A 26,720-nucleotide genomic window follows, 5' to 3' on the forward strand; every position below is an offset into this window, starting at 1 on the left:
TTTAAAACCCAGATCCACTTCGCTGCTGGTTGGGCCAACGGCATTGCAAGGAGGTGACGGAGTGGCTCCGAGGGTGTAATTTTGGTGATTATCAAGTGAGAGGAAAGTTGATGTTGTGAGAGAGACATAAAGAAAAAAGAGATTGAAATTGGAAGAAGAGTAAAAAGAAGGGGAATTGCTGGATTTAGGTGCAATCAAACAACCAGGAAGGAGGGCACACCACGTGCTGGTTATCTTTGCTTTTTCTTGTCTCTTATCTTTGCCAACTATGCCCTGGTCTAACTGCTTTTAAAGGGCGGTATGCTATTTCTGTTGAGGTCAAAGATAAGAAAGGACTAGATTACACTGGAATTTCATCAGATTCTAGGAAAAAGATGTTATATTTTAGGCATTATTAAAATCGTTTCTGTACACAATATATATTTCCCTTTTTGAAAGTCAGGATCAAGTAGGATTATTGATCTGAAACATATCCTCCTCCAACAACCCCATCATGTACTGATTACCAGAGAACCAACTCCCCAGCTGTGCCGCCTGCGACATCTCCACCACAGATATATCCTGACCTTGGACTTGACCCTGAGTTGGCACAGCCGGATTCCCAAACCCAGATGCTTGGAGCGACGGGTCCGCCATACTAGCAGTCATAGCCGAACCATCCGGCTGCAACGCCCCCCATGGATTATTCGCAATCGCGTTTCCAGGTGCTAATCCAAGTGCACTCAAATAGGCGTCGAATTCCTGGCCTACGGACGCCATGTTCTGGTCCTCGCCGGCTTGTTTTCGTGACTTCGCTTCGACGTAGAGGCGGGCGACTGTGCTGAGGACTGAGCAGAGGTTATGGAGGCGGTCGATTGATTGGGAGAAGCGGCACAGGGGGAGAAGAGAGGCGACGAAGTCTTCGAGCCGGGTGAGATCTTTGCTGTCGGATGTTGTGACGACGTGGCAGAATATGACGATGAAGGGGACGAATGGGGAGAGGAAAATGGCCCTGGTTAAGGTTAGAGGGGAGATAAGGAAATGATGAGAAATTGGAGGATGAGGGTTCATAGAAACCGATTGAGATACTTACCAATGCATATATGAGCAACGCAGATTCTCGGAAGCTTCTTTGAGACTGCCTATGCATACCTGATGAAGCTCCAACGTTGCTCTGGCCGTCTCAATACACTCCGGGATAAAGGTGCTAGATGAGCCAGGCTCAACGGGGATAGCGCGGTATATCAAAGTCAAAATTGCCAGTCGACTGACTCCATCAGAGCGAAGGTAGATATAATCGACTTCAGAAATATTCCAGTCGGCATTCAAAATTTGCTGTTTGCAACAAATAAGTATCAAATTATACCGCACAGTGGAAGTGAAGGGGATCCGCTTACATCAAAAGGCTCAAGGATATCTCTCTTCATCTCAATAGCCAACTGTCGAGCATGCATCACACGTTCACTTTCTGGCTGGTTCAATGCGGCTGGACTGTACAAATTTGTGTATATGTTGTTCTGGATAACGGCCTGTCTGGCCCATAGAGCGCAGACCATGCTCCATACGCCCATGTTCGGGAAGCATTCGAATGGCGAAGGTATATCCACGTCGCAGGCTTGTACCACCGAAGCACGTCCCAAGCGCAGCGACATCAAATTCATAATTGTGTATACAGACCAGAAAATGTCCTGCTTCCGGTGTTGGAGTTCGGGAGGATCATGCTCCATAGAGGAAAGACGATTGTATCCCAAAGTTTGGCACATGTGAATAGCTGTTGATGCAAGAGTCCAGCTAACGGATGGCTTTGAAATTTCGATTCCATGAAGTGCCTATTTTCATCAGTGACTGGTCCAGGCTAGTCTAAGGGCCACACGTGGGAGAACTCACACCAACAGCGAGTGCCACGACAGAGTCCATAGTGACTGGCATAAGAATATTCAAATTTGCCAATGCCGCCTCCAAGTTATCTTTGCAGACCTGGACATACCGCTGGTACTCGTCTCGGGTGGCAGGCTCCTTCTCGCAGAATCCAAATTCGACAAAGATACCATAGAGGCCGAAGTTAGCTATGATGAATGTTGCGTCGGAGTAATCCTCTGTCGCAAAGTAGACTTCCTGACACCGGGAGATGAAATAGTCCACCGAGAAGAAAGGGATATAGCCCCCAAACAAGGCCGGCGGGTTTTCTGCATTCAATCAGAATCATGCAACTCATGATCGGTCTATGTTCATACCTTTAGCTTTTTTCAACACTGTCAAGACAACCGGCAAAGGTGGCATTTCCAACTCGCGTATGTCACAGCGAGCGCCCAATCGACTGGAAAGTTGACCTCTCTGCGTTCCAGAATCTCGCTGTTTACTTTGCATTTCAACAATCTGCTTCAGTGATGAGAGGGCCTCGTTGATCTTCGGGCTAGAGAACATTTCAGGTGTACTGTGTGAAACAGCCGATTCCAGAAATTCCTTTGCATAAGCGGAATGAGCCGCTAGAGAGGAATTCCCTTCGAATGTAGAACCTGAGTCATGCTGCTCGATAGCAGCGTTAGAGGTGTACCCAGGGGCTTTTGAATCTGCATGATCTTGCTTGGGCGCTGAGGATTGCGATCGGGCCAGAGTATCGGGCGATGATAGAGATGATGCGGAGAATTTAGCAGTGCTACCAACGCCCTGGTGTCGGGACGAGATTAACAGCTCTCGAAGAGCCTGCTCAATGCCCCCGAGGCGCTGTAATGTCTCTTCGACGCCGCCAAGACGCTCTTCGATAAGATCAATCTTCTTCTCACTGTTGAGACCTGTTAGCGACAAACAATCACCCTGACCAGGGAGGGGGTTCGACATGAGTCACATACTACTGGCTAGAAATCAATACACGACGCCGGGGCTCGGACGGCCTCTGTCCTTCGCCCGTAGATCGACAAGTGATGTTCGAGCTACGACAGTTCGAACATGGAACACGCTTGTCACATCGAATCTGTGACGATTGTTAAATTCAATGTAAACCCGGACAAGGATCATGCAGGCAGAGGCATATATACCTTCCGAGTACGGCATTGGTCACACTAAACGAGAATATTGGTCAGCGACCACCACTGCATTGGATGTAACACTTCACTTTTTGCGCCAATAGCTTGATTTCTGATTTTTGATTCTTCCAATTTCTCCATGGCCTGGGGGAAGTGGAGTACTGTACATACCGCACGTCGGGTCATAGCGCTTGGCGTCTCGCGCTCCTCGCGGTCGGAACCATCGGTATCCATAGCAGGGATGTATATGGCCACTAATCACCAAGTTGCGTCTGTTCCTCGAGGTTGCTGGAGCCTCTGGCATCGACTCTAGTTTGTGCGGGCGGAACTGAGGCTGCCTGCTGAAAGGTCGGCGTAGGCAGAAGGACAAGATCACGTGGCTCCGGAGTCAACGACGGAAATGTCAGACCATCATGATCCTTAAGATCTGGAGAGTTGAAGATGTCTATCAAAGATTCTACTATGAATGTTTGCAATCTATGGTAAATACAGGGAATGTCGGAGATCAAAACTATCGACAAGTTCATGATATGTTCATTCGGCGTAACGCAGTCGTCAAAGAGCGTGGCCCGGCTGGGGAACGCAGTTCGCCAGGTCTACACTCCAATGGGCAGAGCGCGTCCAGCACACACATACCACCGTTTTAAAATGATCTATCCAGCAAAGAACGGAAAATGGAAAATCACAATTGGCCAAGGCACAAGACGACCAAGCTATTGTTTGGGAGAACGCGGTGGAACCCATGTCCCGTCGTTAGCCCAAACGCCAGCAGGGCCGTAAATGCCAGCCTCAGCACCGCGCAAGAAAGCAAACCGGAAAAAAAGGACCTCGGGTTCGTCATCTTCGTCCGAATCATCATTGCCTAGCAAGACAGACTGGGCCTCAAGTTCAAGGCTGTCGACCCCACGAGGCTCGAGGAATGGCATCTTGCTCAGCTCCAGCCCATCATGACCATGCCGGTGCCAGGTGAATTCGCCTGCTTTATTTTCATCAAGATAGCCACGCCAGCGTTCCACGTCATTGAGCAGCACAGAAATTCCATCTACGGCGAGGTCGGTCATTCGGTCGTGTTCCCATAGAGCGAAGGTGATGTTTCCATTGCCGCGGTGCGTGAAACTGGACCCTGGCTCTGGTAATGAAACTTGAACAGAAGAAGCAGTGACGTTGGGGTATGTGGAACCCCACCATCCGTGACCTGCACGCCCTGGGGCCAGTTCTCCCAAAGCGGCGGGGGTCTCAATGATAGAAGCAAATCCCCAGCGAGCAACGCCGTTGATGAAAAGACCGAGGAGCAATCCTTGGTAGGCCAGCGAGGGGCGAGTAGGGAAGGCAGTGCCTGGCATAAGCAGAATGGCGAGGATGTAATGATGAATTCGAAGCCGGAGACCAGGCAGCGGGAGCAGGATCAAGATGATCAGCCCCATGGTGCAGTAAATCTTGAGGTAGCGTGGGAGCAGACCACCCTGTCGAATTTGCCACGCTTGGGTGAGAACGATGGTAAGCACAGTTGGAACGACCAAGGCAAGGGCCAGTTTTGCGCCAGGCTGTTGCTGAATATCCATTGGCGTCAAACGCTGAAGGGGTATCAATCGTGCAAATGTGTAATTGTTCAAGGCTCCGATGAAAAGCATCGGGAGAAACAAAAGAAGCTTTTCCAGTTGATAGATAGGCGATCTTATCGGCTGGAGAAGGGGAGCTGCACAGAACTTGTATAGAACGTAAATCACAAATGCTGCAGGCAACAGTCGAGAAAGGAGAGTAGAAACAAGGTCGGACAGATAAGGATAGGATGGCGGATCAGCGACCAAACCTGTATGGCAAAATACCATGAAAAATGCACTGAAGAAAAGGACAGGGGGCGAAGTGCAGAAAAGCCACAGGATTCCGACTGCCGCACCAGTCACCCCGAGAAGCGACCAGCGCGGATCAGCTGGGCAATTCGATTGGGATGAGGAGAGTTCGGGAAAACTGAAGGACTTGGGAAATGTTGACGGGAAGGACTCTGATAGAATCCCATTCTGTTTCACAGACGGAAAAGAGTGCGCCGCGCCTTCGAGCTTCGCAACACCGCAGCCACCATCGTTCGAGACAACTCCAGCATGAATGGCAGCCTGACAGACGAAACTATCAGCACGGTAGATCGCACGATCGTCAGACCCCGGCAGCGAACCACCGACCACGAGGCCTTGGTAGTTGAAGGTCTGATTTCCCACGACATGCGGTTCTAGCAGCTTTGTATCACGGCAGTTTGCGGGGCATCGGAAAGCCACAGTCGAGGCAGAGAAGGGACGGCAGTCGTTTCCATTGAGACCACATCCGTTGTCAAATGCCCTATATCAGTCATTCATGTCAGCGCAATTCAATCACTGTCGAGTGGGGAACCATATCAGTACATACCAGAAATTCGTAGCGCATGAGAGGGTCTGTAGCTGGCCGTATCCTTCGATATAACCCGAGGAGCGCGAATGCAGAAGAACCAGGAACCACGGTAGGAACCACGATGTGTAGAGCAGTAGCAAGAGCGCTATCTTTTGCTTTCGCTTCGGGAAGAAGTGTTCCAGGTACTGTACTGGCAGCTCTTGCAGACGCGGGAACAGCGGCTTCAGCAAGAGCATATGTGGGGGATCAGGTCCCTTGATCCAATTCACAGTTGCGCGACCGGCCTTTCTCAAGGGTAGCGGTACCCAGCGCCAGCGAAAGGATTTGGACGACTCTTGCAACCAGATGGGTAGGGCGCTACCGGCTTCGACATCAGGCGGCGGGAAATCCTCGGAAGCGTCCGGATTGATGGGGTTCTCGTCATCTTCGAGTAGCGGGGGAACATAGAGGCGAGCGGCCTCGTCGCGACCCTCTCCTATCATGGTTGAAGGGTGACTGTAAAGGAATAGACCGAAATGTCGAGAGAAAGAAACGAACGAACGACTATGATGTCGGTGTTGGAGCGGTCGGCGCTAGGCGCCAGTGGAGATCTCCAAAAAGTGGATTCGCAAGGCGGAGGATCACCAGGGTCACCAAGCCATGAAGCAGACCTCGTGACGCGGGGATTCGAAGATCAGAAAAAAAGGACAGAAATAAAGTGTAAAGTGTGTATGAAAGGTCCACTATGTATAAAGACGGCAATAATTGAGAAAGTGGAGGTGAAAGTGAAAGAGAAAGAGAAAGAAGAATGGATGAAAGAAGGGAAGATGAAGAAGGGCGGTGCTGCTTGACTGACAGCCAATCAGCGTTGATCCTGTGACCCAGTGGCAAAGGTGCACGCGGTGGCCCCCAAAGAAGAATGTTCACATTCTTATTCCACGTTATTCAGTTTCTGCATAAAAGGCTAAATAGGCTGTAGAAGTATTGATGCACTGTATGAAAATGATGAGGCTTGTTGGGGGGTTCAAGTCAAATCAACACTGGGCCAGCACTAATGCAGGCCGGTGCGACGCATGGAAGGATGATCAATGGCCATCTCAGATTTCCCCGCAAGGGCACCTTTCTGTGCCTGATAGAGGCGAAAAAGGTACTTAAGAGAATAAATTGCAGAAGTACACAATAAGTATAGATATACACCACTATTATAATTAATTCAAGTCTCATCGCTTACATATAGCGCTTATTTCTCGGACCACTCCGACTGGACCTATTACGGTTCTCCTGTTTTCGAACCAATTCCTCCAGGGTTGATCGTGACACTCATAGATACAGACATGTGAACGAATTCAATCTTCTGCTAGAGAACTAGATGTATGAACTGCATATTAGGCAGATGTGGAGCCAAATGAATTCAATCTGATTTGTATATAAGCGGCTTGAAGTGAAGCAAGAACAACGCAGACAAGAACTAGTAGAGACAGGAGGGTGCGGGAGCAGACAAGTAGAGTAAGAGATTCAAGTTAGTAAGGCAAGGAAATTAGAGCGAGAGCGACAAAGCTGAGGTCAATATGGTCATCTTGCTATCCAGCGCGATTCAGTTCTCATAGTCTTCGGCAGCTTAGATCTCAGAAATTGAAGTTTGTGTATGAGTCCAAATTGCTTCGAAACCTATGCCCTTTTGTATTTTACGAAGTCTCCGGCAATATGGGCATGAGAAGTCAGAGAGTCTGTGCAATATTGATAGAACACTGCCCTGTCTCAAAGCAATGGTGGCCGGTGTCACAAATTCCACAATAAAAGTCTATAGGTAAGCCGAATATATTTCTGCATAACTTGCACACAAAATAAGTGAGCCCATCTATATGGAATATCTTGTACATCCTGTACCACCCTCTTCGTATTCCGCAATCGACACAGTATCGGCGGTCACTCTCACTTCCACCTTTCTCACGCTCCTGCTGTACTTGTTTGTCGTCAAACCTTCTCCGAGGACGCAACTTCAGACATTTATAGCAAGAGAAGTATTTGTTGTTTCTGGAAATGTAAGATTCCGGTTGTAATCGATCAGAGTGATGTAGGTAGTTGCTACTCAGCAGGAGAAGGTACTCACTTTTGGTGTCACACCGGCCACCCTGGCTCTGAAAAAAGGAACAACTTTGAGATAGATGAAGGCGGGAAGCATATCCCAGGGAGCGCATGATTTCTAGAAGCAGCTCATTTGGGACATCGAACAGTGTCATTGGTGAGGAAGTCATGATCAAGGGACTAGCAGCTCTGGCGGTCTCTCAAGGCATTCTTCGACGGTATGATTTTGAATAACGATAGCCTAGGGCGAGATCATCATCCGTGGCTCGTCTGACCGGCATTGTCTCAGACAATTGAATAGATACATCATAATGAGATATAGCAAATTTTGCAATACGATCCAGTAATTGGGTCCGATTTAGGACTATGATGCACTAGCGTGTGGATGCAAAGAACTTGGAAACAATCGAGAAGAGAAGAAGGGAGAAAGATCCTAATCTATTGCTGTATATGAAGTGTACCAGTATACGCGATACTTTGATCAGACATCTTAGTAGCCTCTTTCATTCTTATCTCTGCCCTATAGCTCTACTGAGATCCTTCTAAGGACGCTTCGTTCCGACTACGCCTTCCGTGGCCCACCAGGCCCAAATGGTGACGGTGCTTATCAAGCACTCGGACGCCCACGGCCAAACGGTGCGGGGGGATGTAGCAGGTTTCGTGGAGATTAGAAATCGGATATTTTAGTATGTTTTGCTCCCTCGAGATAGTTTCACTTTACTCTTTCTTCTGATATTTTCTTGGTTTTTTGCCATCCCTCACCTTATCAAACGTGGACATATGCACGCCCGTTGAGCTGCAGCGATCGTCATGTCAGCCGTCACATCTCCACAACCGTTAGACTTGTCGCACCACTACTCGTATGCATCCAAGAATCGCAATCCGAGCAGCGTAAAGAGCTTCTACAAGTACTTTGCAATCCCCAACATCGCCAATTTTGCCGGAGGTATATACACGATAGGGCTCTGTATCTCTGTGTAACCATAAGCCTCGGCTAACCTGCTATACTTCCTTACAGGCTTACCACACCCTTCATATTTCCCGTACGATACTCTCGAAGCGACCGTCGCCCGACCTCAGCGTCTCCAGCCATCCAACAAAGATGACACCAAAGCCGACCGGGTAGTCATCCCAAAAGAAGTTCAGACACCTGATCTAACACGTAAAATCGACTTGACTACTGCTTTACAGTATGGCACTGCCGAAGGCTACCCGCCAATTTTCTCGTTCCTGCGACAGTTCGTTCGGGACCATCTCCATCCCAATGTCCCCTACGAAGGAGGTCCCGAGATCATCATGTCATGCGGCAATACTGACGGCTTCTCTAAAGCCGTTGAGCTATTCACTAATATCTGGAATCCCGACCGGGACTGGATTCAGCAGCGCGAAGGCGTGCTATGTGAGGAGTTCACCTATATGACTGCCATTCAGACCATCCAGCCGCGAGGCCTGAATACTGTCACCGTGGCCGTAGATGGTCAGGGTATGCTAGCGTACGGAAAAGGTGGCCTGAAAGACGTGCTGGAAAATTGGGACTTCCGACGTGGAAGACGTCCACATCTCATGTACACTGTGACGTGAGTTGCGATTCTACTTGCGCGGTTTTCGCAATGAATGACCAAATATGCTAACGCCTTGACAGGATTGGCCAGAATCCCACGGGAGGAAACTTGTCCATTGAGCGGAGAAAAGAAATCTACGCGCTCTGTCAGAAATATGACGTGATTATGGTGGAAGATGATCCGTACTGGAACTTGCAGTTCCCCTCCGCATACGAGAAGGAGTCCCGTTATCGGGGTGCCTCGACAGAGCCCACGCCCTATAATCGGAGCTACAATGCCGAGGGCAAATCTTCGGGCTATGCTTTCTTAGACTCTTTGTTGCCTTCGTACCTGTCAATTGATACCGAAGGACGAGTTGTGCGGCTCGACACTTTCTCCAAGACTATTGCTCCCGGCAGTCGTCTGGGCTGGATCACTGCGCAGCCTGCGGTTATCGAGCGGATTACTCGCATCACCGAGGTTACAACGCAGCAGCCCTCGGGTTTCGTGCAGTCTATAATTGCCCAGACAATTATCGGGGAACAGCTGAAGGAGAAAGGAGCTCTTGCTTTGATGAAGCAAGAAGTCTCTAGCTGGCGCATGGATGGGTGGGTTCGCTGGCTGGAAGGACTACGTGGAGGCTATGAGAGGCGCATGAATGATATGTGCAGCGTCCTGGAAGAGAACAAGTATCTGTTCTCTGAGAGCCCCGAAAAGTCATCAACTGTTGACCATGTCAATGACTGGGAGGTAGTCGACCGGGTACAGATGTATGACTTCGTCTGGCCCAAGGGCGGCATGTTCGCTTGGGTTGAGATACGTCTTGAGACCCATCCATTGCGGACTAAATACAGCGAGAGAAAATTGTCCAAGGCTTTCTGGATACATCTCACAAAGAAGCCGCATTTGTGTCTGGTTGCGCCGGGCCAGATATTTGCGGCTGGGCCAAAGTCTGCTGAAAAAGAGCACCGGTATATCCGTGTGGCTTTTGCGCCAATGGACCCTGAGGACGTCTCGCCTTTCACTCGCAGGCTTGTTGAAGGTTTCCGATCGTTCTGGAAGCGGGAGAATCTAGATGGCTTGGATGACGATGATGAGACTCTGGCGATGCAGTCGATGCAGTTGAATTCAGGGATTAACTTTGTGGGCCCTGGATGTTAATAATCTCTGATACTTCGTCTGTCATAGAGGTGGATCTTCAACTATTCTCCCTCTAGGTATCTACGGAGCAATTTCCAGGGCGGTAATCTAACTTTAAGAAGCTTAGAACAGCGAGTCCTTGACATATTTCTTGTCAGTTAAATTGATGAATCTTAATCCGATAATGAGCACGCACTTCCTTCATACTCTACACCTTCATATCAGGCTACTTGATAATAACAGACGAACGTCCTTTGACACAAAGTGGCTTGCTATATCGACAGATCCACTCAGGCACTAGAAACTGATGCCTTACTGCCTGAGGATTCCAGTGTGGGGATCCCAGTTTCTCCGCACGAGGAGGGGAATTCGCAATCTTCACCTAGCCAGTCACACGAGCAATGTCGGAGCTGGACGACCTACGGAATCGAGAGCTTGCCGAGGAAATTGAAGCCATCAATGCCATCTACGAACCCGACACCATCACGGTGACCCGCGCACCGACAGCGCAATCCAGTACCCTCGATCTGGGAAGTTCCGGATCATCTAGCGACGAGGCGCAAACAACGGTGACACTCCAGATACCTGGCCAATCGCATCTCTCTTTTCGTCTCGGGTTTGGCGCCACATATCCCGAGACACAGCCTATAGTTCTTGGGACTGCGTCGACTGCGGCGCGCGGGGAAGGTAAAATTGCCGTGGACGTGCTGGAAGATATCGTACAGCGGACATGGCAACCCGGCGCTGTCTGCTTGTTCGATGTGATCAGTGAAGCGGTGGAGGTATTCCCGGAATTGAATATTGGTGGAAGCAAGGACGCCGAGACGACAGACTTTCCTGTCACGACTGGCCACACGTCTAATCAAACGAGGAGTTCCAATGGAGCAGCCACAAAACAAGCAACAGAAAGCTTTGCATCTCTATCTTTACAAGATACATTCGGACTTAATAATCCCCCTGATTGGATCCTCTCCGATGTGGTGACGGAAAAAAAGTCCGTGTTCCTCGCCCGAGCAGTCCGAGTAACGAGTCTAGCGCAGGCGCAGACTTTCCTCGACCATCTGACAGCGACAGATAAGAAAGTTGCAGTGGCGACACACAATATCAGTGCTTGGCGTATTAAGCAAAAGAAGGACGGCGAGCCTCGCGCCTCGGATAAGAGCTCTGATTCTGATGCGGCGGAGACGGTGGTCCAGGATTACGACGATGATGGGGAAACGGCTGCAGGTGCCCGCTTACTTCATGTGATGCAATTGATGGATGTTTGGAATGTCCTCGTCGTTGTATCGCGATGGTACGGCGGAATTCATCTAGGGCCTGCGCGGTTCAGACTCATTAATGATGTTGGTCGCGATGCTTTGGTCAAGGGTGGTTTCACGCGGGATGATAATACGGCTGGTCCTGATAAGGGCAAGAAGAAGGGAAAGAAATGAGCCAGCCATTGCTAGGCATGTACAGCACGCTTATATGATTGCTTCCAGTCATGAGCCAGGGTCTCTCTCTGGGCGTCAAAAGAATATCTAGCCCTGTCGGCCGTTGGGATGAAATTCTAGCACGGGAGGAAGTTCCGTATATACATCTCCCGGATTGGCGAGAATCACTTTCTGGAAAGAAATCAAGCGAGGAATACTTCTGCAACAACGAAATACATTTTCCCGCGAAAAGATCGGATGCCTTTGCCAGTAGTGTCACTCAATGGACTTCAGAGTACCTAAACAGCAAGCTGCGATGCGCGAAAAAAGCTCTCAAGCAGACCTCGTGTCATCCACGAGGAAATAAACGACTTGATTCTGCTTCGCGCTCACCTTCTTGCGTACAAGCTGCTCATGTATGCAATATGGCACATGTTTCGAGTGTCTCTGACCGCCAACGGCCCCTGTTACCTCAAGGCTCCATAAGCGTTAGAGTCGAATTAGATATTCTGAGTACTTCCGGGCAGCTGATGCCCTGCTGAGCAACCGCCCACGTCAGTCTTGAGAAAAAGAAATTGAGAAACCGTTCGGACTTTCCAGCAACGGGAATCTTGTAGACCCCGTTCGTCCTCGAGGGTCGCCTGATTTCACGACCAGTGGACTCTCTACAACATCCCATTACCTCACGAATGGAGTCCGCTCAATATTAACCTCCCAACACAATTTCCCGCCACCTTAGAACAATTTCCGTGTCATCTCCAAGATATTGATTAATTTCCACCATGCTACTACCCACCTGCAGCTCCGTTGGCAGCGATGTGACCATGAAACCAGGCAGAAGTCAACAATGTGTTTGAATCTCGATAGCTCAATAATGCGATTCAGGATTGGAAACACCGTGGGTCAAGCGCATCTAGCTTGTCTTGCGGGATTTTCAGGTCCAAAAGAGCGCTTTCGACTCGTGCTACAGTGACATGGACCATGAGATAGAGCTGTAACTGCTTAAGTTTGAAACTGTTACTACTAGAGACGCTTGCTGCACATATTCAGGTCCATAGGGACTACAGGACGTGCAAGTAGCTTCCAGGAAGAAGGTTTAGGTCTGTGATTGTGATAAACAGGCATCTCGACAACGCCAAGTCTAGGTAGTTGAGGGGTTTGTCCGATGATCAACAAGTTTTTTTATAGAGATTAATCAAACTACCACCGTACCATGGAACCGAACGGGATGGATGAACTCTCTTCAGCAAGAGCAGGGGTTTGACGTAGTCCTGCGACTGTAGCTCTAAATCATCATCGCAGGGGCTTCACCATATCTAGTTTATTAACGTTACTAATGTGGATTGATTCAATGCTACACCCGCTGCGAACCTACGCCACAACCCCGCTAGGATATCCACTTTCGTTGCAGGGCGGACCTAACCGAGATGAAGCGGCGGGGAAAACTATTCATGAGAATGATGAGATGGGAAATTGCAGGGAATATATGATTGAAGAATACAGGGTAAAAGCCGTGCAAGACGAGTCCTCGGGACCTGGGCTGAGGGTTTGTTATCAATCTGAAACGGTCTTGGCATATGACTTTTCTCTGGATCTCACGGTGTTCCATGGTGTTACGAGATCGCTGGGTCCCGGAAGATAATGTTAAACCGTGAGTGGTGTTGTTTGAATGGGCCTTTGTTTTGATGAATCATGAATGAAAATTGTAGATCGTCCTGTACTGTGCGGAATCAATATCCGCCAAACAAAGAGAAACAATAGGACAAAAAGATAGGTCACATCGTGCGTCATGGAGAGTCGACCATTTCCCCTTAGACATCCATGTCTAACAGCAACAGTAACAGCACATGTGATGCCTGTACTGAAAATGTCGAGAATTTTGAAACAATCAAAGGACAGGGTTCGCGGCATCTTCGGTTGACACCTTCCATTTTCCGAGATCCACTCGATCTTCACGCTAAGCCGCACCATCCCAGCCGTCCTTTTGGGTGTCAACCGAGGCTGCGATAGAACACTAGGGTGGAGGTCTCTGGACCCTGGACAATGTCTTTTTCAAGGCAAAGAGCAATTCCAGCCTCTTGATCGTCGGTGTGAATGCCGGACGTTGTGGGTCACTAGTCTTTTCATCAGTTAAAATCTCCGGGCGGCATTCAGGTATACACAATGACCAGGTCAAAATACCTGCGTGACGGGCGCGAGGGCGGCTTGCTTCTAACAATGTGTGTGTGTGATCGTGTCTAGCAGTGGTTTTCTGCTCTTCTTCGCAGGGTGCGTCATCACGATTCAAAGTTTTTGTAGCACACAAGGGTAGAGAGATGCCAATCGCAGGCGCGCCAGCCGGTTGGCTACGCAAAGTGCCGAGCGTCTGGGGGACTAACCCTGCAGACTAGTGAGTCTACAGGGGTGGAGCTGCCACCGTCCCAGCAAAGCGTGGGATAATTATGAAACCGCCAAACGAGGCCCTCCGTTCGCCACGACTGCAACCTCCAGTTTCAACGTCCAAATGGTACACATTCGATGCCAGATGGTCGTGCAGCGTGGTACATTCTGTACCTTGTGCAGCCTGATTCGTCCCCTGGCCCGCTGACAGGAAACAGAGGCGTCAACCATAGGGATTCTCCACAACCAATCCACCGGTCGGCGGCCCAGGCACATGGAGTCTTTGGGACCCAAGTTGATGGTGAGACGCTTGGCAATTGGCCGAGTTCTGGTCGGAAGGAGAAATGTGAAGTATGATCGTGCCTTGCGCCAGTTTTATCCCGACAGAAGTGTTGTCTGCGCGGTGGTTGGTTCCTTCACCAGCCGCCTCGCCGCTGGGACTGGTCGATCTGCTCAGTCCGGGGGTCGCGATCCGAGCCTCTGAGTGGCTAAGACAGTCTGCCACTTCACCACCACTCACCGTTGTCATCTGGCAATTGTACGCTTGGAGGCACCACTTGAAACATCCCAGCTTTTCGAGAATCTATGTCTCCACTCGTCTGGTCGTCGATATTGTACTATCGCGACGCGTGCCATCATCGGGCAAGCCATTCAGCATGCTGGATTGGCGAGGTTGTGGAGGAGAGTAAACTTTGGGAGTATCCGATTGATTAGCGTGTGTCCACCGGATCTCGTTGTGTACTCCATTCAAGGCCCGCGATGTCCGTCATGACTCCGTACCTACTTGGCTGCTGCCCTGCTGGGTGCACGACCCTACGTTGTGTCGTACCTGACTGATCCTGGCGGGAAGCGAAGAGGAAAATATGGTACTGTAGAGAGAGGTGGAGGAAAGGACGAGGAGGACGTTTGAGTGAGCAGGTTGGATATAAAACCCTTCCACGCCATGGCCGCATCTTCTTTTTTTTTCCCTTCTTTTCTTTTCTGTCTTTCATCTCAGTCCTTATTCTTCCCTTCACGGTTCGACAAACCATCCAACAGGCCAGTCCTGTCTTCCTTTCTCTTCTTCTTTTGCTTGGTAGTCATCGCCTGTGGCGAACTACAACACTCCTTCTAGAACCTCATCGCTTCCAAGACATTCCATAACATTTGGTCCTTCATTGTCATTGTCTATCCGAGACTCTTTGATACAAAAAAGCTTAGCAGAGATTGTTTGATACAGCTCTGCTCTGATCTCTGACAAAGGTATTCTTCTACGCATCTCTCCCTCACTGTGCATTGCATCGCATTTTTGTGGAACTTTCCATCTCGTCATGTTTGCACCCCTACTGTAGATACAATCCCATTTTGGGATTGCCTCGTTGCTGCCTCACATATCCGATTCAGCTGGAGGGTGGAACAAACTCATACTTGATATGAGAGAGGGATGCCTACAGCAATCCAACAATGCCTTTACCAACCCTCAGCAGCCTACATCGCTGCCTATACACCCATCTCCCTGCGAAGTGTCCACCAGGAAATACTTTATAAACACATCACATCGCCTACCCTCATGCTCATGCTCTTCCCCTTCCCATCCACTGACTCTTCTGGCGCAGGAAGCCTTGGTCTGTTCCGCTCTCGCAACTACCAACATCCAATCCTTTACCATTTGACCCCTTTCGTCTGGTACGAATCGGATCTACAATATTAAATTTCCCTGTCGAACCATCAAAAGTCTTCTTCATCAACATGATGCTCGCCAAAACCTTCTTGGTCGCCGTCCTCGGTGCCTCTGCGGCCAACGCCCACATGCTCATGACTCACCCCGTCCCTTATGGCAAGGACTCCCTTAACAACTCGCCTTTGGAGGCAGAGGGTGGTGACTTCCCCTGCAAGCTTCGAGGTGACACCTACACTGTGACGACGGAAAACATCATGGAGAGTGGCAGTCGTCAGCAGCTCCACCTTCAGGGCCAGGCCACTCATGGTGGTGGCTCGTGCCAGATCAGCTTGACCGAGGATCGGGCCCCCAGCAAGTCAACTACCTGGAAGGTCATCCAGTCCATCGAAGGCGGCTGCCCTGCTAACGTTGACGGCAACATGGGCGGTGATGCCAGTGCTGCGGACCCTACTTTCTTCAACTACACAATCCCCACGGATTTCGCCCCCGGCAAGTACACTCTCGCCTGGACCTGGTTCAACCGTATCGGCAACCGTGAGATGTACATGAACTGTGCTCCTGTCACTATCACAAACTCTGCAGCCAAGCGATCCAACAGAGTGCCCGTCGTCGAGAAGCGCACTGCCAACTACCCACCAATGTTCGTTGCCAACGTCAACGGCTGCACTACGAAGGAGGGTATTGATATTCGTTTCCCTCAGCCTGGTACCGCTGTTGATTACAACGGCCAGCCCGCCAACCTTGCCCCCGAGGGTGAGGCCGCTTGTTCCGGTACCCCCAAGTTTGGCGGTGATGGTAACACTAGCTCTGGGTCATCTGGCTCGTCTGGTTCCGGCTCCGGATCCTCCTCGTCGTCGTCCACCGCGGCGGGCAGCGCTCCTACTGAGACTTCAACCCAGGCTGGCTCTCCCGTCCCTACCTCCACCAGTGCTCCAGTTGAGACCTCTGTCCCCGGCATCCCTCAACCGGCTGTCTCCACAACTGCTCCAGTCGCCCCCTCGTCCTCCAGCTCGGGTGACTCGGGTGCTCTGACTGGTTCCTGCAGCCCCGAGGGTGCTTGGAATTGCGTCGCTGGTAGCTCCTTCCAGCGCTGTGCCAACGGACAGTGGACTCCTACTCAGAATATGGCCACCGGTACTCAGTGCACCGCTGGTAAGAGCGCCGACCTCACTATCTCTGCCGTCAAGGCTGCCCGTGAGGTCTCCGCAATGCGCTTCCGGAAGCGTTTCATCGGTGACTCCCACCATGCTTGAAGCAACATGCTCCAGGCATAGCGCATTCAGTTTCGCTGGTATCAGAAGTTGTGGCATCTTCTTTTCTCCCACAGTATTCTTACCACATCATTCTCCTTGTGTTCGTTTCCTTTCCTGAACTACGCACTTCAGGGTGGACCCTTTTTTATTCTGCTGCACAATGTTTGTGTTTTTCTTCCATCGTGTACATTTTTCAGATGAGACTTCTTAAGAGTGGGATCGCTCGAGATACTCATGGAATTCATTTTCTAAGTAACCATCGTTTGTTCTTCATTGCGTTAATATTAGACAACAATTCCGGCCATAATTTGACAACGCATATTTTGTTGAGCGATGATGTCTATAGTTTAGATGCCGATCGTTTTAGCTTGGGGGTCAAGCCATAGGGCTAGATGATCCCTGCACAATAAAAGCCAAGCTCAACAGGTCAGTCTCAGAGTTAAGGTTATTATCATTCAGATTTAGAGTAAACCTAATTAGGATGAGTATCGATAATTGTAGGTATAGTCATTATTCATCGTCGTTGTTCTTTTATAAAGCTGCAGAAATCAATATATGTACATGATCATCTCAAGGACATTTCAACTCCCTTCCTCTCACATTTCCTTCCCAGCTGATACATGGTCAATTGTAAATACCCTCCCATTCTCTGTACCATCTGAAGGCCCATGCTCCCACCAACCAAGGTAAAATTGACGACCAGCAAAGGTCTGGCGCAGCGACTTGTCATTCGGGTCCCACAGCCCTTGTACGAATTGGTCCAGAAGACTTGAGTCGGCCAGAAGACTCGCGACAGATGCGATACTGCACGGATTTTTCGGCAGAACATGATCAGTATTCAAAACGACCGTACCGAGAATGCCGAGAACAAGTATAGCCCCCAACAAGCCTTCTAGAATTCGGGTCGAGGTAGCGTCCTGCATCAGTCTTACACGATTCGTGTCGGTGATGCTCCCAAGGAGAGGTGCGTGCTCCATACTGTCGTTTGAGGTACTCCGAGTGTAATTGTTGAATTGTTGAGCTTGGATGAGCTTGTGCTGATGCTTGATTGCTTTGATGACTGTTTCATTCTTTGCTGGATCTTTGAGATTTTCAGATGCGATGGCGTATCTCCCCGCGATCAATAGGTAGAAAAAGCCGTCGAGAGTTGGATATTCTCCATTTGTATTCAGGGCCCACCACTCGGGTAGTGGTGTGTAGAGATCCGGGGCCAGCTTTGCTGATGATTCATCAGGTACGGGAGGGTGGTTTTCATCAATGTCCATATCTGGCAATTTAAATCGCGTCATCACATCCACTGTCTCGGCGTATTGTATGCAATTCATACCCATGATAGACTTCACGGAAGTGGAGTTTACATGTCCCCAAATATAGGTCTCAGTATAGTGAGAGGATCCGGTTAGACCACTATTGGAGTGGCATTCAGACTCAACCGAATATCCAAATGGCCCATCTTCCAGATTGTTGACTGTGAAGACATTGGTCAGTCCAGAATACCCCGTGTTGTTACCAGGGCATGGCAATGTGGTCGTGTTGACTCTGAGCTGATAGGACACGGTTTTTCCAGAGGCATAGCGAGTGAGGTTTGCATTCAAATCCGTGGCGTTAAGAAAGTGGCAGACTGGAGCAGCTCTCAAGGCCGGAACTCGAATATCCACATAGGTTCCGTTCACGTCAGCTTTGGTTGAGGTGTTGTCCATCGACAACTTTGCAAGAGCAAGTTCATCGTAGCTCCAGCGAGGGAAGCTAAAGTTATACTGGAGAATGTATTCCGAAAGGAGGATACCTGCCACTTCCTGCGTCTCTTCGATGTTCACCTTAGCTCCAGGAATGGTCCTGGGGTCTGGGAATCCACCAACTCGCGTAAAGTTGACCAAAGTATGAGAAGGGACTTCTATGGCGGAATAGAGACCACTGATCACGATCGTCAGGAACCATGCAGCCCCAGTAGCAAGAGTGGTTGCTAGCACAGCCCAATGCCCAGGCCGAAGAGATCGCAGACTGTTGTTGACACCATGGGAGTCCAGGAAGCTCAAGCTCATGGACTGTTCATAAGTAGCTCCCCTGGGTCGCTTGAGATGTGCGTATGAAGCGAGACACCTCGTATTGAAATCGATACTACCGAATAGAAGGCTGAATCCTGTCATAATTCCAGCAGGGATAACTGTCCACAAGTAATGCGTGTACTCATTGGCAGGAGTTGCATTTCCCAGCCCTTCGTTCTTCTGAGAAAGATGCAACAAGACTTCCAACATCGCAATGGCTGAACAAACCAGAATAAAGATAGCTATGCGGAACCAGAGACTAGGAAATGGTTTCCACGTGCGGTACTCCCTGTCAACTTTTTTTTCGGGTGCTGAATTCCTGCGGGTGTCTTCTGCAATTTGAATCGATGTACCCTCGGAAGTAGACTGGGAGTAATAGCTCTTCCCAACAAGATGCGTTTGAAGTACTGAGTTTGGCGCTGCTCCAGTCCCACGGAGAGACGATCTAAAGTCTTCGCTGATCGCCGTTATGGCTGCAATCGCCGAGATATGAGCCGAGTTCCAGGTTGCTGTAGTTTTGAGGGGAACGAGCCAAAGCATCGAGATTGTAAACAAGATGGTTACTGCAAGACAGGCCTCTATCACGCGGAGAGGCAGTTCCATCATTAACACCCGTTTTTCATTCATAAGTGCGGAGCCATTTGTCGTTGACTCATGTCTGTGAACGAGACCCATATGCATCAGCTGGGCAGTGATTGCTCTATAATACGCTGCAGCCGCGTTTTTCAGGCCATCATCCTGCCAGAGAGCCTCCATGGTGGTGGTCTCCTGGGAGAGAAGCATCCCGAGCTTTATTTGATCATCCACGTATACATCTTTCGCGAAAGGATTAAAATATTCAATGCCTCTAAATCCGGAGGTATCGCTGACATTGTCATTAATAAATGCGGCGAGGTCTCCGGCGGTCAGTTCTGGAAAGTTTGCATCCTGAATTCCAAGCGTGCGAAGTTGGATATTGGACGATGCTTCCGTTGCGTTTCCTTCAGCTTCCAGCTGGACCCGAGACAGAGTTGGCTTGCAGATCAACGTTATGGACCGATTCAATTGTAGAAGTGTGTCTTCATGTTTAGGTTGAAAACGGCGAGTGTTGGCAGTCGTGTTTTTAGCGGTGTTGGTATTCTTGTGGAGCTCGGCCAAGGTTACCACAACACGAGTGCCATTTGAGTCGGTGGTATTTTTACAACGCCCCCATTGAAAGATCGCCGCTTGCGTGATCTCCTTATCGCCAAGTGTTACTTGACTGAAGTTGTCAACTGTGCACGATGAGGTTGCCAAGCGGAAATGTTGGACTAGCGTTGCACTTCTGACTGAACCGGTGTCTTGATCAATAACTTCTGACCATTCCAAGCCTTCGATATCGAGACTTGCCGTTTCACAGTTCAGATCAGCCATCAAGCCGTCTATAGGCGCAGTGATTATGGCATTGGAGGGAAGACTGGGAGCTGAAAATTCTTGGAACGTCAAGTCGACATTTGTACCAAGCGGGTAGGCGAGATTGTCAAATGCTAAGCCGTTCACTATGTCGTATGGCTGAGAACCAACAATATCAAGCGTTGAGTTATGTGGACTGAATAAGTCATGAAGTTGGATGGTCACATTTTGCTTGTGAACTTTGACCTCTTCGAGTGAAAAGAGACCGGTTGAAAAAACGATCATGAGCTGTAGAAGCAAAGAGCACGCAACACCCGAGAATACAATTAAGTGCCTATTTTTAAACGCTTTCCACAATGCCACCGGTTGCATATCGGATGTATAATCCAAGAGCACACTCTTTTCCGCTGGCTGAGGACCTTCGAGCATTGACTGCCATGGCGCATTGTGTTTTGCTTGGAACTCAACTCGTGACCAGAAAGTAGCGATTATAGTGAGTATAGCGGTCGGTCCGTATGTCCAAAGATAATGGCGGCTTTCAGTTGAAGCGGCAATGCCATCGTGAGCTTCGGATGATTGGTATAGCGCCTCGAGTGTAGCAATGATTGTACAGAAAGCGATCACGAAGAGAGCCAATATCCGTTTTCGTAGGTAGGATGGCCGCCAACCATCCTCTTGTGAATTATTCTGCAATCCCACATGCTTCTTGATAATCTCAAAAAGCATGCCGGATGGAGTCGTTGGCGTGACTCTATAGCTCGGTATAGAACGCCCGCGTCACGACAGGCTATAGCTTGGACGAGAGGGTGGTATAAGGTTGCGTCTTGAGTGACATAGATCTGACATTCGAAAAGAAGAACAATGATCAAAATAAAAGGGATTTGACCCTAGAGCTATGAATATATCCCAATTTCAGCGGGAGTAAACGCGCGAACATTTCTTCCTCTAGGGCCGTGCAGCACATTAAGCGCCGGCCCCAGGTGGTACCGAGAATTCAGCCTAAGGAGGTTGTGAAACACGGTTAACCCAGAAACGCCCTTAGGGCGCGTAGAATCCAGCATTTCCTCCAGTAGTATGAGGATGTAACCTTTTGGATATGCGAGGTTTCTGAACTAGCCGTTTATCGCTGCTTCGTTATTATGATGATCAAAAGGGCCAAGACACCTAGCCGCATGAATGTGAAGCCCTGGAGGTTTCAGGAGACTCGGAGGGTCGTAGATCACCAGATATCAGGACGCTTGACTCCTCAATGTAACTCGCTGTGTCGCCTATCTTGATTTATTTTATGGAGTGTCCAAAGACCAGATTGCTTAAATTAGGAGGAGTATGCCTCTCGGAGGTATGTGTGATGGTTAAATTGAATCTGTACCACCTTAAAGTAGTCATACTGCCATAGTGACCCCATTCATGAATCTCTTGGCCTGACACGGGAGAATTACTTCACCAACAGTTTCTTCCCTTAAGAAACGAAATTGTCTCATCATCAACTTGGGAAAAGAAGGTGGAAAATATGGATACTGGTATACTTCCAGTCAAGTCACGTGGCTGAAGTGGGGTAACGGATGACATAAATAAGCACGGACCATGGGCCGGTGGCTCAGACTAGCCCAAAATGGGAACAAGGGCTTAGGGTTTTCGCGACCCACGACCAGCCAAGCTCAGTAAGCGAAAAAATCCACAGGTGAGGCCAAACTGGGGAAATCTTTGGACTTCAACCTCATCATCGACATCGACCGACAACAATGGCCTCCCGCCCGACCGTCTCCATCGCCACGGCTGAGGGTAAGCCCTCCGGGGCTTCCCAGCCCCTGCCTACCGTCTTCGGTGCCCCCATCCGCCCGGATATCGTCCAGTACGTCGAGAAACGCAAAACTCGAACATGGTGATAATTGAGGGTGGAAATGCTGACGGATTTCGCTCTACAGGCAGGTGCACACCGGCATGGCCAAGAACAAGCGTCAGCCCTACGCTGTCAGCGAGAAGGCTGGCGAGCAGACCTCTGCTGAGTCCTGGGGTACCGGTACGTGGCATTGAAATTTGAAGATGGAGCAGGGAAATTTTGGTTGGAGGGGTGACGAAGCAAAATTTTTCTTTGCGGGGGAAGACCAATTGGCTATACTACGGATAGAGGACTGACGAGATGATTCTTTGATATTCAACAGGTCGTGCTGTTGCCCGTATCCCCCGTGTCTCCGGTGGTGGTACTCACCGTGCCGGTCAGGCTGCCTTCGGTAACCAGTGCCGTTCCGGTCGCATGTTCGCTCCCACCAAGGTCTGGCGCAAGTGGCACCAGAAGCTCAACCTGAACCAGAAGCGCTTCGCTACCGCCTCTGCTCTGGCTGCTTCCTCCGTCCCCGCCCTCCTCTTCGCCCGCGGTCACCGTGTCGCCAAGGTCCCCGAGGTTCCCCTCGTTGTCGAGTCCAAGACCTTCCAGGGTGCTGCTCTCACCAAGACCAAGGCCGCCATTGCCCTCCTCCAGGCCCTTGGTGCTGGTGATGACCTCGTCAAGGTCCAGAAGTCCCGCAAGCTCCGTGCTGGTAAGGGTAAGCTGCGTAACCGCCGCTTCCGCCAGCGCCGCGGTCCTCTCGTTGTCTACAACCCCGAGGTCGATGGCAAGGAGCTCGTCCGTGCCTTCCGCAACGTTCCCGGTGTTGAGACTTCCTCCGTCTTCTCCCTGAACCTCCTCCAGCTCGCCCCCGGTGGTCACCTCGGCCGCTTCATCGTCTGGACCTCCTCCGCTTTCGAGGCCCTCGACCAGGTCTACGGCACCACCACCACCCCCTCGGCTCTCAAGAAGGACTTCCTCCTGCCCTCCGCCATGGTTGCCAACGCCGACCTGACCCGCCTGATCAACTCCTCTGAAATCCAGGCTGTTGTCCGTGCTCCCAAGGGTGAGGCCCGCACCAAGCGTGTCAACGTCCAGAAGAAGAACCCTCTGCGCAACAAGCAGGTTATGCTCCGCCTTAACCCCTACGCCGCTGCCTACTCCAAGCAGAAGCTTGGCCAGCAGAAGGTCGAGGGTGGCAAGCCCGAGCGTGCCTCCGCTGGTTTCGCCAAGGTTCTGTCTGAGGAGTAAATGTTCTCTCCCAACTTTTCTTTGGATACGGTGAAAAATGGTAGTTTGCAGCAAAAAATGAATCAATGACTTTTTTTGCAATACCCATGGGTCTATCGGAGTAATAATATGATCGGTTTTGTTCTCTCAATTGTTCAGCTGTTCTGGCTTCTTAGTGGTAAGTTAATGGACGGGATTCGTAGCTTGAGATTTCATTCTCTCCAGTCCCAATTCCCAATCCAAGTCCGTTGGTAAGTGTTTGATGGCTTTATCGACAAGGCTGGTGGCTTGTTTCTCGTAAACCTTCGACAAGGTTGTTCTTGCTGCCGTCGTGAATGCCCGGAACCCAACAATTCAGGGACAATTCCTCTCTCCTTGCACGGGCATGCATCCCTGGTTCTACTCGGAAAGTCAAAACCAATCTCTCTTTCCAAGGATATATTCCGCGGAGATTAGATACATCTGCCGCAGCTGCTAACCGACAATAAACTCTCGGGCTTTAGGTTAGTTAGGTTGAAGCTGTTCCAAGCCCGTTGCCCGGCCATGCAGAACATAACTATTCCTTGTTGTCTGCGGCATAAAGCTCGGAACTTGTTCCAGGATAGTATAATTATATATAACTTAAGCGGAGATCGTGTCTAGGGTTTTATTGGTGAGATGAACCACAGGGGTCGGCCTACCTAATGAGCGTATTCACGACATCCCGTCGTGCATAAACATGGATATATATCTCCATTGGCTGGGTTACGTACCATCCGCATAAGCGAGGAGGCATCCTTGACAAGTTGCAGGCGGGTGTAAATTAGCGATGATCCATGGATTCTATTTGGAATTAATAGTCATAGTCATAGTCATAGTGAAGTACCCTAAAGAGAACTTGCAACGTTGCGCACGTTCTATAGCGAGGATCTCCGTACTATAGTCGGAAGGCGTTGATTCGCTCTCAAGAAATCTCGCAAAACCTACGCCCTTGAGCAACGTGTTCATGCCGAGCTTTCCCTCGTGTTTTTGTTCCGTGTAGGTGGCCGGATGGTCCGGGGCTCAAGGAGGGCTGGGATCAAAACTTGACGAAGTACAATTGTAGGATTTAGTATCACATGTGCTCTCCTCAGGAGTCGAACCTAGGTTATATGTTCTAAGTTCAAAAGACTACACATGAATATTGTGTATAGGGCAACATTGCAAATAAGCAATATGACCGAAAGCCATGGCAGAGTTCAAGATATCAAGATGAAACGGCCAGCACGAGACGGCGAACTAGTGCAAGTCCTAAAACGCTCATGACAGGACCAGCCCCAACCCAAACGGGTAAGCCGTGACCTGTCAATTAGGTTGATCCCCGATTCATTCGGCGATCGTACCTCCAAACTGAGGCTAACTAGGGGGCACTTTAAGCGTCCCAAACGTTGGAACCATACTAAACATGAAACGCGGAGATGCGAAAAGGCAACCAGCCAACACTAACTAACCTAACTAACCTAACTAGCGAGGGATATGACCAGGGATGGGACGACATGTTGGCCATACGGAGAGGTCCATCATCATGCTTCGACCAGGAGAAGCGCCTTGTTGCTTAGCTTCACATGCTAATCTTTGTTCTCTTTTTTGTCTTTTTTTTCTAGAAAAACTTCAATCTATTTAACTTTCATCGGCAGCCGCCGGTTCCCAGAATCCTAGACCCTCATCTCGCGGATCGACCTAGCAGAAGCAGACATCTTGCAAATCCCGGTCGCTTGGGTCTTACGAGGGAATTCCCTTCAACCTTTAGCTACAGATTCAGCAGCGCACCAAAGCGAAACGGAGACAACACGTAGCAATGAGAAAAGAAAAGAAAAAATCCTAACAACTGTGGTTAGCACCGACAGCGGACACACCCTTGTTATCGGGAAAGTCGACCGACCAGCCGATGTCCAAGCGAGCTTGCACGAAGTGGATAGGGCGAAGATCCAGGACCTGTGATTCGGGACGCTAAGAAAACAACCGTCAGGGTCCACGGCTGATAGTCGGATATTTTTTTCTCACGTTGTTGTAGCAGTGGTATGCTAGTACATAGCACGTTGTCGTTCAATCGGAGTGGGGGTGGGATGTACGCCAGTTTCTCGGCGAGGCGGACTTTCCGTCCTCGTTAAACTCGCAGCAAAGCACAATGCAAAGCAAAAGAAGGTTGCGGGCGGCTGGGTTCTAAGGTTTTTGAGATACTTAGGCGAGGTCGGAAGAGCAAACCTTCGGGCGAATTGAGTTTGGAGGCGTTGATGTACGATGACACACCGATCCAGTCGTGTTGTTGATGATGATGGGCTATGCCGCTATGCACGTTTGGTAGTCGTGCATTCGGCTAGAGCTCGGTACGACCTAGTTGGAAACTTTGTAGTCAGAAAGTTTGAAAAGCTTCTTAGCACAGCTAGGGAGGGAGCTTGTAGAGTTGCAACTTGCAACAGGGTCCTTCTTACCCACCCCCCACTATTGTTCCTAGCTAGTGAGTCCACTCTGGAGTTTATTGACCTGGTAACCAAAAAAGTTAATGAAGGATATGGGGAGAAATAGGCACAGGCAGATGCAACATGGACCGGGGGAACTCGAGTATAACCGAGATTCCTTTCGTTTGCAAGCGATCAGTCTATTGGAAATCTGGTAGGCCTGGCCACCAAAGGAGCGGGAAAGGGGGGCGCATCGGAGGAGGAAAATCCTCCGATCGAGCCGCCTTTCCACGGCTTTTCGAGGGTAAGCATAAATGCGGTCAGACTGCAAAGGATCCGATCGAAAGAGAACAGCTGGCACGAGCCCTCGATCGTGTAGGACAGCTAGGGCGCTCGTAATAATGTGAGTGCTGACAATGATAAGGCATATTCACGATGTACAGTACTACAGATATACATATAGTATCATAGTATTCTAGCTTACTAGTAACTTCCAAGTATCATTGTTCAATTGAAGGGAGGCTCCCTCGGTAGGATCGGCCGAAATGTGAAGAGAGCACGAGCAAATGGACGTGAAGAACTATGATCCTCAATTTACCTAATAACAACAAATTAAACATGATGTAAAATAATAACAATACTAATCTATATCATAATGAGTACATAGTACAGAGGACTTGGCCCTTGGCAGGCAAAGGAACGCAGTAATAGAAATCCTTCAATGTGGACCAACAGTTCTGATGGATCACCCGTTGAGGAAGGTCTCCATTCGCAGATCATCCCGAATTGGCCAGGTCAGAGAGGGATTATTATTATAATAATACTAATATTATTTAACTCGTACAGTTAGTCGGAGACTGTTTTCCGTTGTACATACTGGAGGAATGGATAATTGGAGTACGTAGTATAATAATAATAGACTTGGCAATCCGGACCGGGGCCATCATCCTGGGCGCATTAATATTATTTGTCTCACCTGCCAACTCCAACCGACTTCCTAAG

At 49.6% G+C, this 26,720-nt stretch overlaps 7 protein-coding genes across 7 annotated transcripts; 4 read left to right on the forward strand and 3 right to left on the reverse strand.

Moving 5' to 3' along the window:
* Nucleotides 1–444: 444 nt before the first annotated feature.
* Nucleotides 445–3,236, reverse strand: N7473_003539 (uncharacterized protein; the record flags this gene model as incomplete). Its single annotated transcript, XM_057149479.1, has 8 exons — nucleotides 445–991; nucleotides 1,073–1,314; nucleotides 1,377–1,808; nucleotides 1,867–2,165; nucleotides 2,214–2,761; nucleotides 2,829–2,950; nucleotides 3,015–3,038; nucleotides 3,174–3,236. 8 exons carry the CDS (start codon nucleotides 3,234–3,236, stop codon nucleotides 445–447), a joined length of 2,277 nt encoding a protein of 758 aa, XP_057013133.1.
* A 479-nt stretch (nucleotides 3,237–3,715) lies between these two features.
* N7473_003540 (LCCL domain-containing protein) lies at nucleotides 3,716–5,863 on the reverse strand (the record flags this gene model as incomplete). The annotated part of the gene is made up of 2 exons (XM_057149480.1): nucleotides 3,716–5,333; nucleotides 5,400–5,863. The coding sequence occupies 2 exons, from the start codon at nucleotides 5,861–5,863 to the stop codon at nucleotides 3,716–3,718; spliced, it is 2,082 nt and encodes a 693-aa protein (XP_057013134.1).
* Nucleotides 5,864–8,202: 2,339 nt separating this feature from the next.
* N7473_003541 (putative aromatic amino acid aminotransferase) lies at nucleotides 8,203–10,147 on the forward strand (the record flags this gene model as incomplete). The annotated part of the gene is made up of 3 exons (XM_057149481.1): nucleotides 8,203–8,391; nucleotides 8,464–9,022; nucleotides 9,088–10,147. Exons 1-3 carry the CDS (start codon nucleotides 8,256–8,258, stop codon nucleotides 10,145–10,147), a joined length of 1,755 nt encoding a protein of 584 aa, XP_057013135.1. The 5' UTR covers nucleotides 8,203–8,255.
* A 380-nt stretch (nucleotides 10,148–10,527) lies between these two features.
* On the forward strand, nucleotides 10,528–11,559 carry N7473_003542 (IMPACT family protein; the record flags this gene model as incomplete). The annotated part of the gene is made up of 1 exon (XM_057149482.1): nucleotides 10,528–11,559. The coding sequence occupies one exon, from the start codon at nucleotides 10,528–10,530 to the stop codon at nucleotides 11,557–11,559; it is 1,032 nt and encodes a 343-aa protein (XP_057013136.1).
* A 4,086-nt stretch (nucleotides 11,560–15,645) lies between these two features.
* N7473_003543 (lytic polysaccharide monooxygenase AA11 family protein) lies at nucleotides 15,646–16,830 on the forward strand (the record flags this gene model as incomplete). Its single annotated transcript, XM_057149483.1, has 1 exon — nucleotides 15,646–16,830. The coding sequence occupies one exon, from the start codon at nucleotides 15,646–15,648 to the stop codon at nucleotides 16,828–16,830; it is 1,185 nt and encodes a 394-aa protein (XP_057013137.1).
* Nucleotides 16,831–17,426: 596 nt separating this feature from the next.
* N7473_003544 (DUF3433 domain-containing protein) lies at nucleotides 17,427–20,972 on the reverse strand (the record flags this gene model as incomplete). Its single annotated transcript, XM_057149484.1, has 1 exon — nucleotides 17,427–20,972. One exon carries the CDS (start codon nucleotides 20,970–20,972, stop codon nucleotides 17,427–17,429), a length of 3,546 nt encoding a protein of 1,181 aa, XP_057013138.1.
* A 1,016-nt stretch (nucleotides 20,973–21,988) lies between these two features.
* Nucleotides 21,989–23,322, forward strand: N7473_003545 (60S ribosomal protein uL4; the record flags this gene model as incomplete). The annotated part of the gene is made up of 3 exons (XM_057149485.1): nucleotides 21,989–22,098; nucleotides 22,172–22,266; nucleotides 22,409–23,322. 3 exons carry the CDS (start codon nucleotides 21,989–21,991, stop codon nucleotides 23,320–23,322), a joined length of 1,119 nt encoding a protein of 372 aa, XP_057013139.1.
* Between the last annotated feature and the right edge of the window lie 3,398 nt (nucleotides 23,323–26,720).

This window comes from Penicillium subrubescens (assembly GCF_028828155.1).
Source record: "Penicillium subrubescens strain IBT 31985 chromosome Unknown utg000002l_segment0_segment0, whole genome shotgun sequence".
Classification (NCBI taxonomy): domain Eukaryota; kingdom Fungi; phylum Ascomycota; class Eurotiomycetes; order Eurotiales; family Aspergillaceae; genus Penicillium; species Penicillium subrubescens.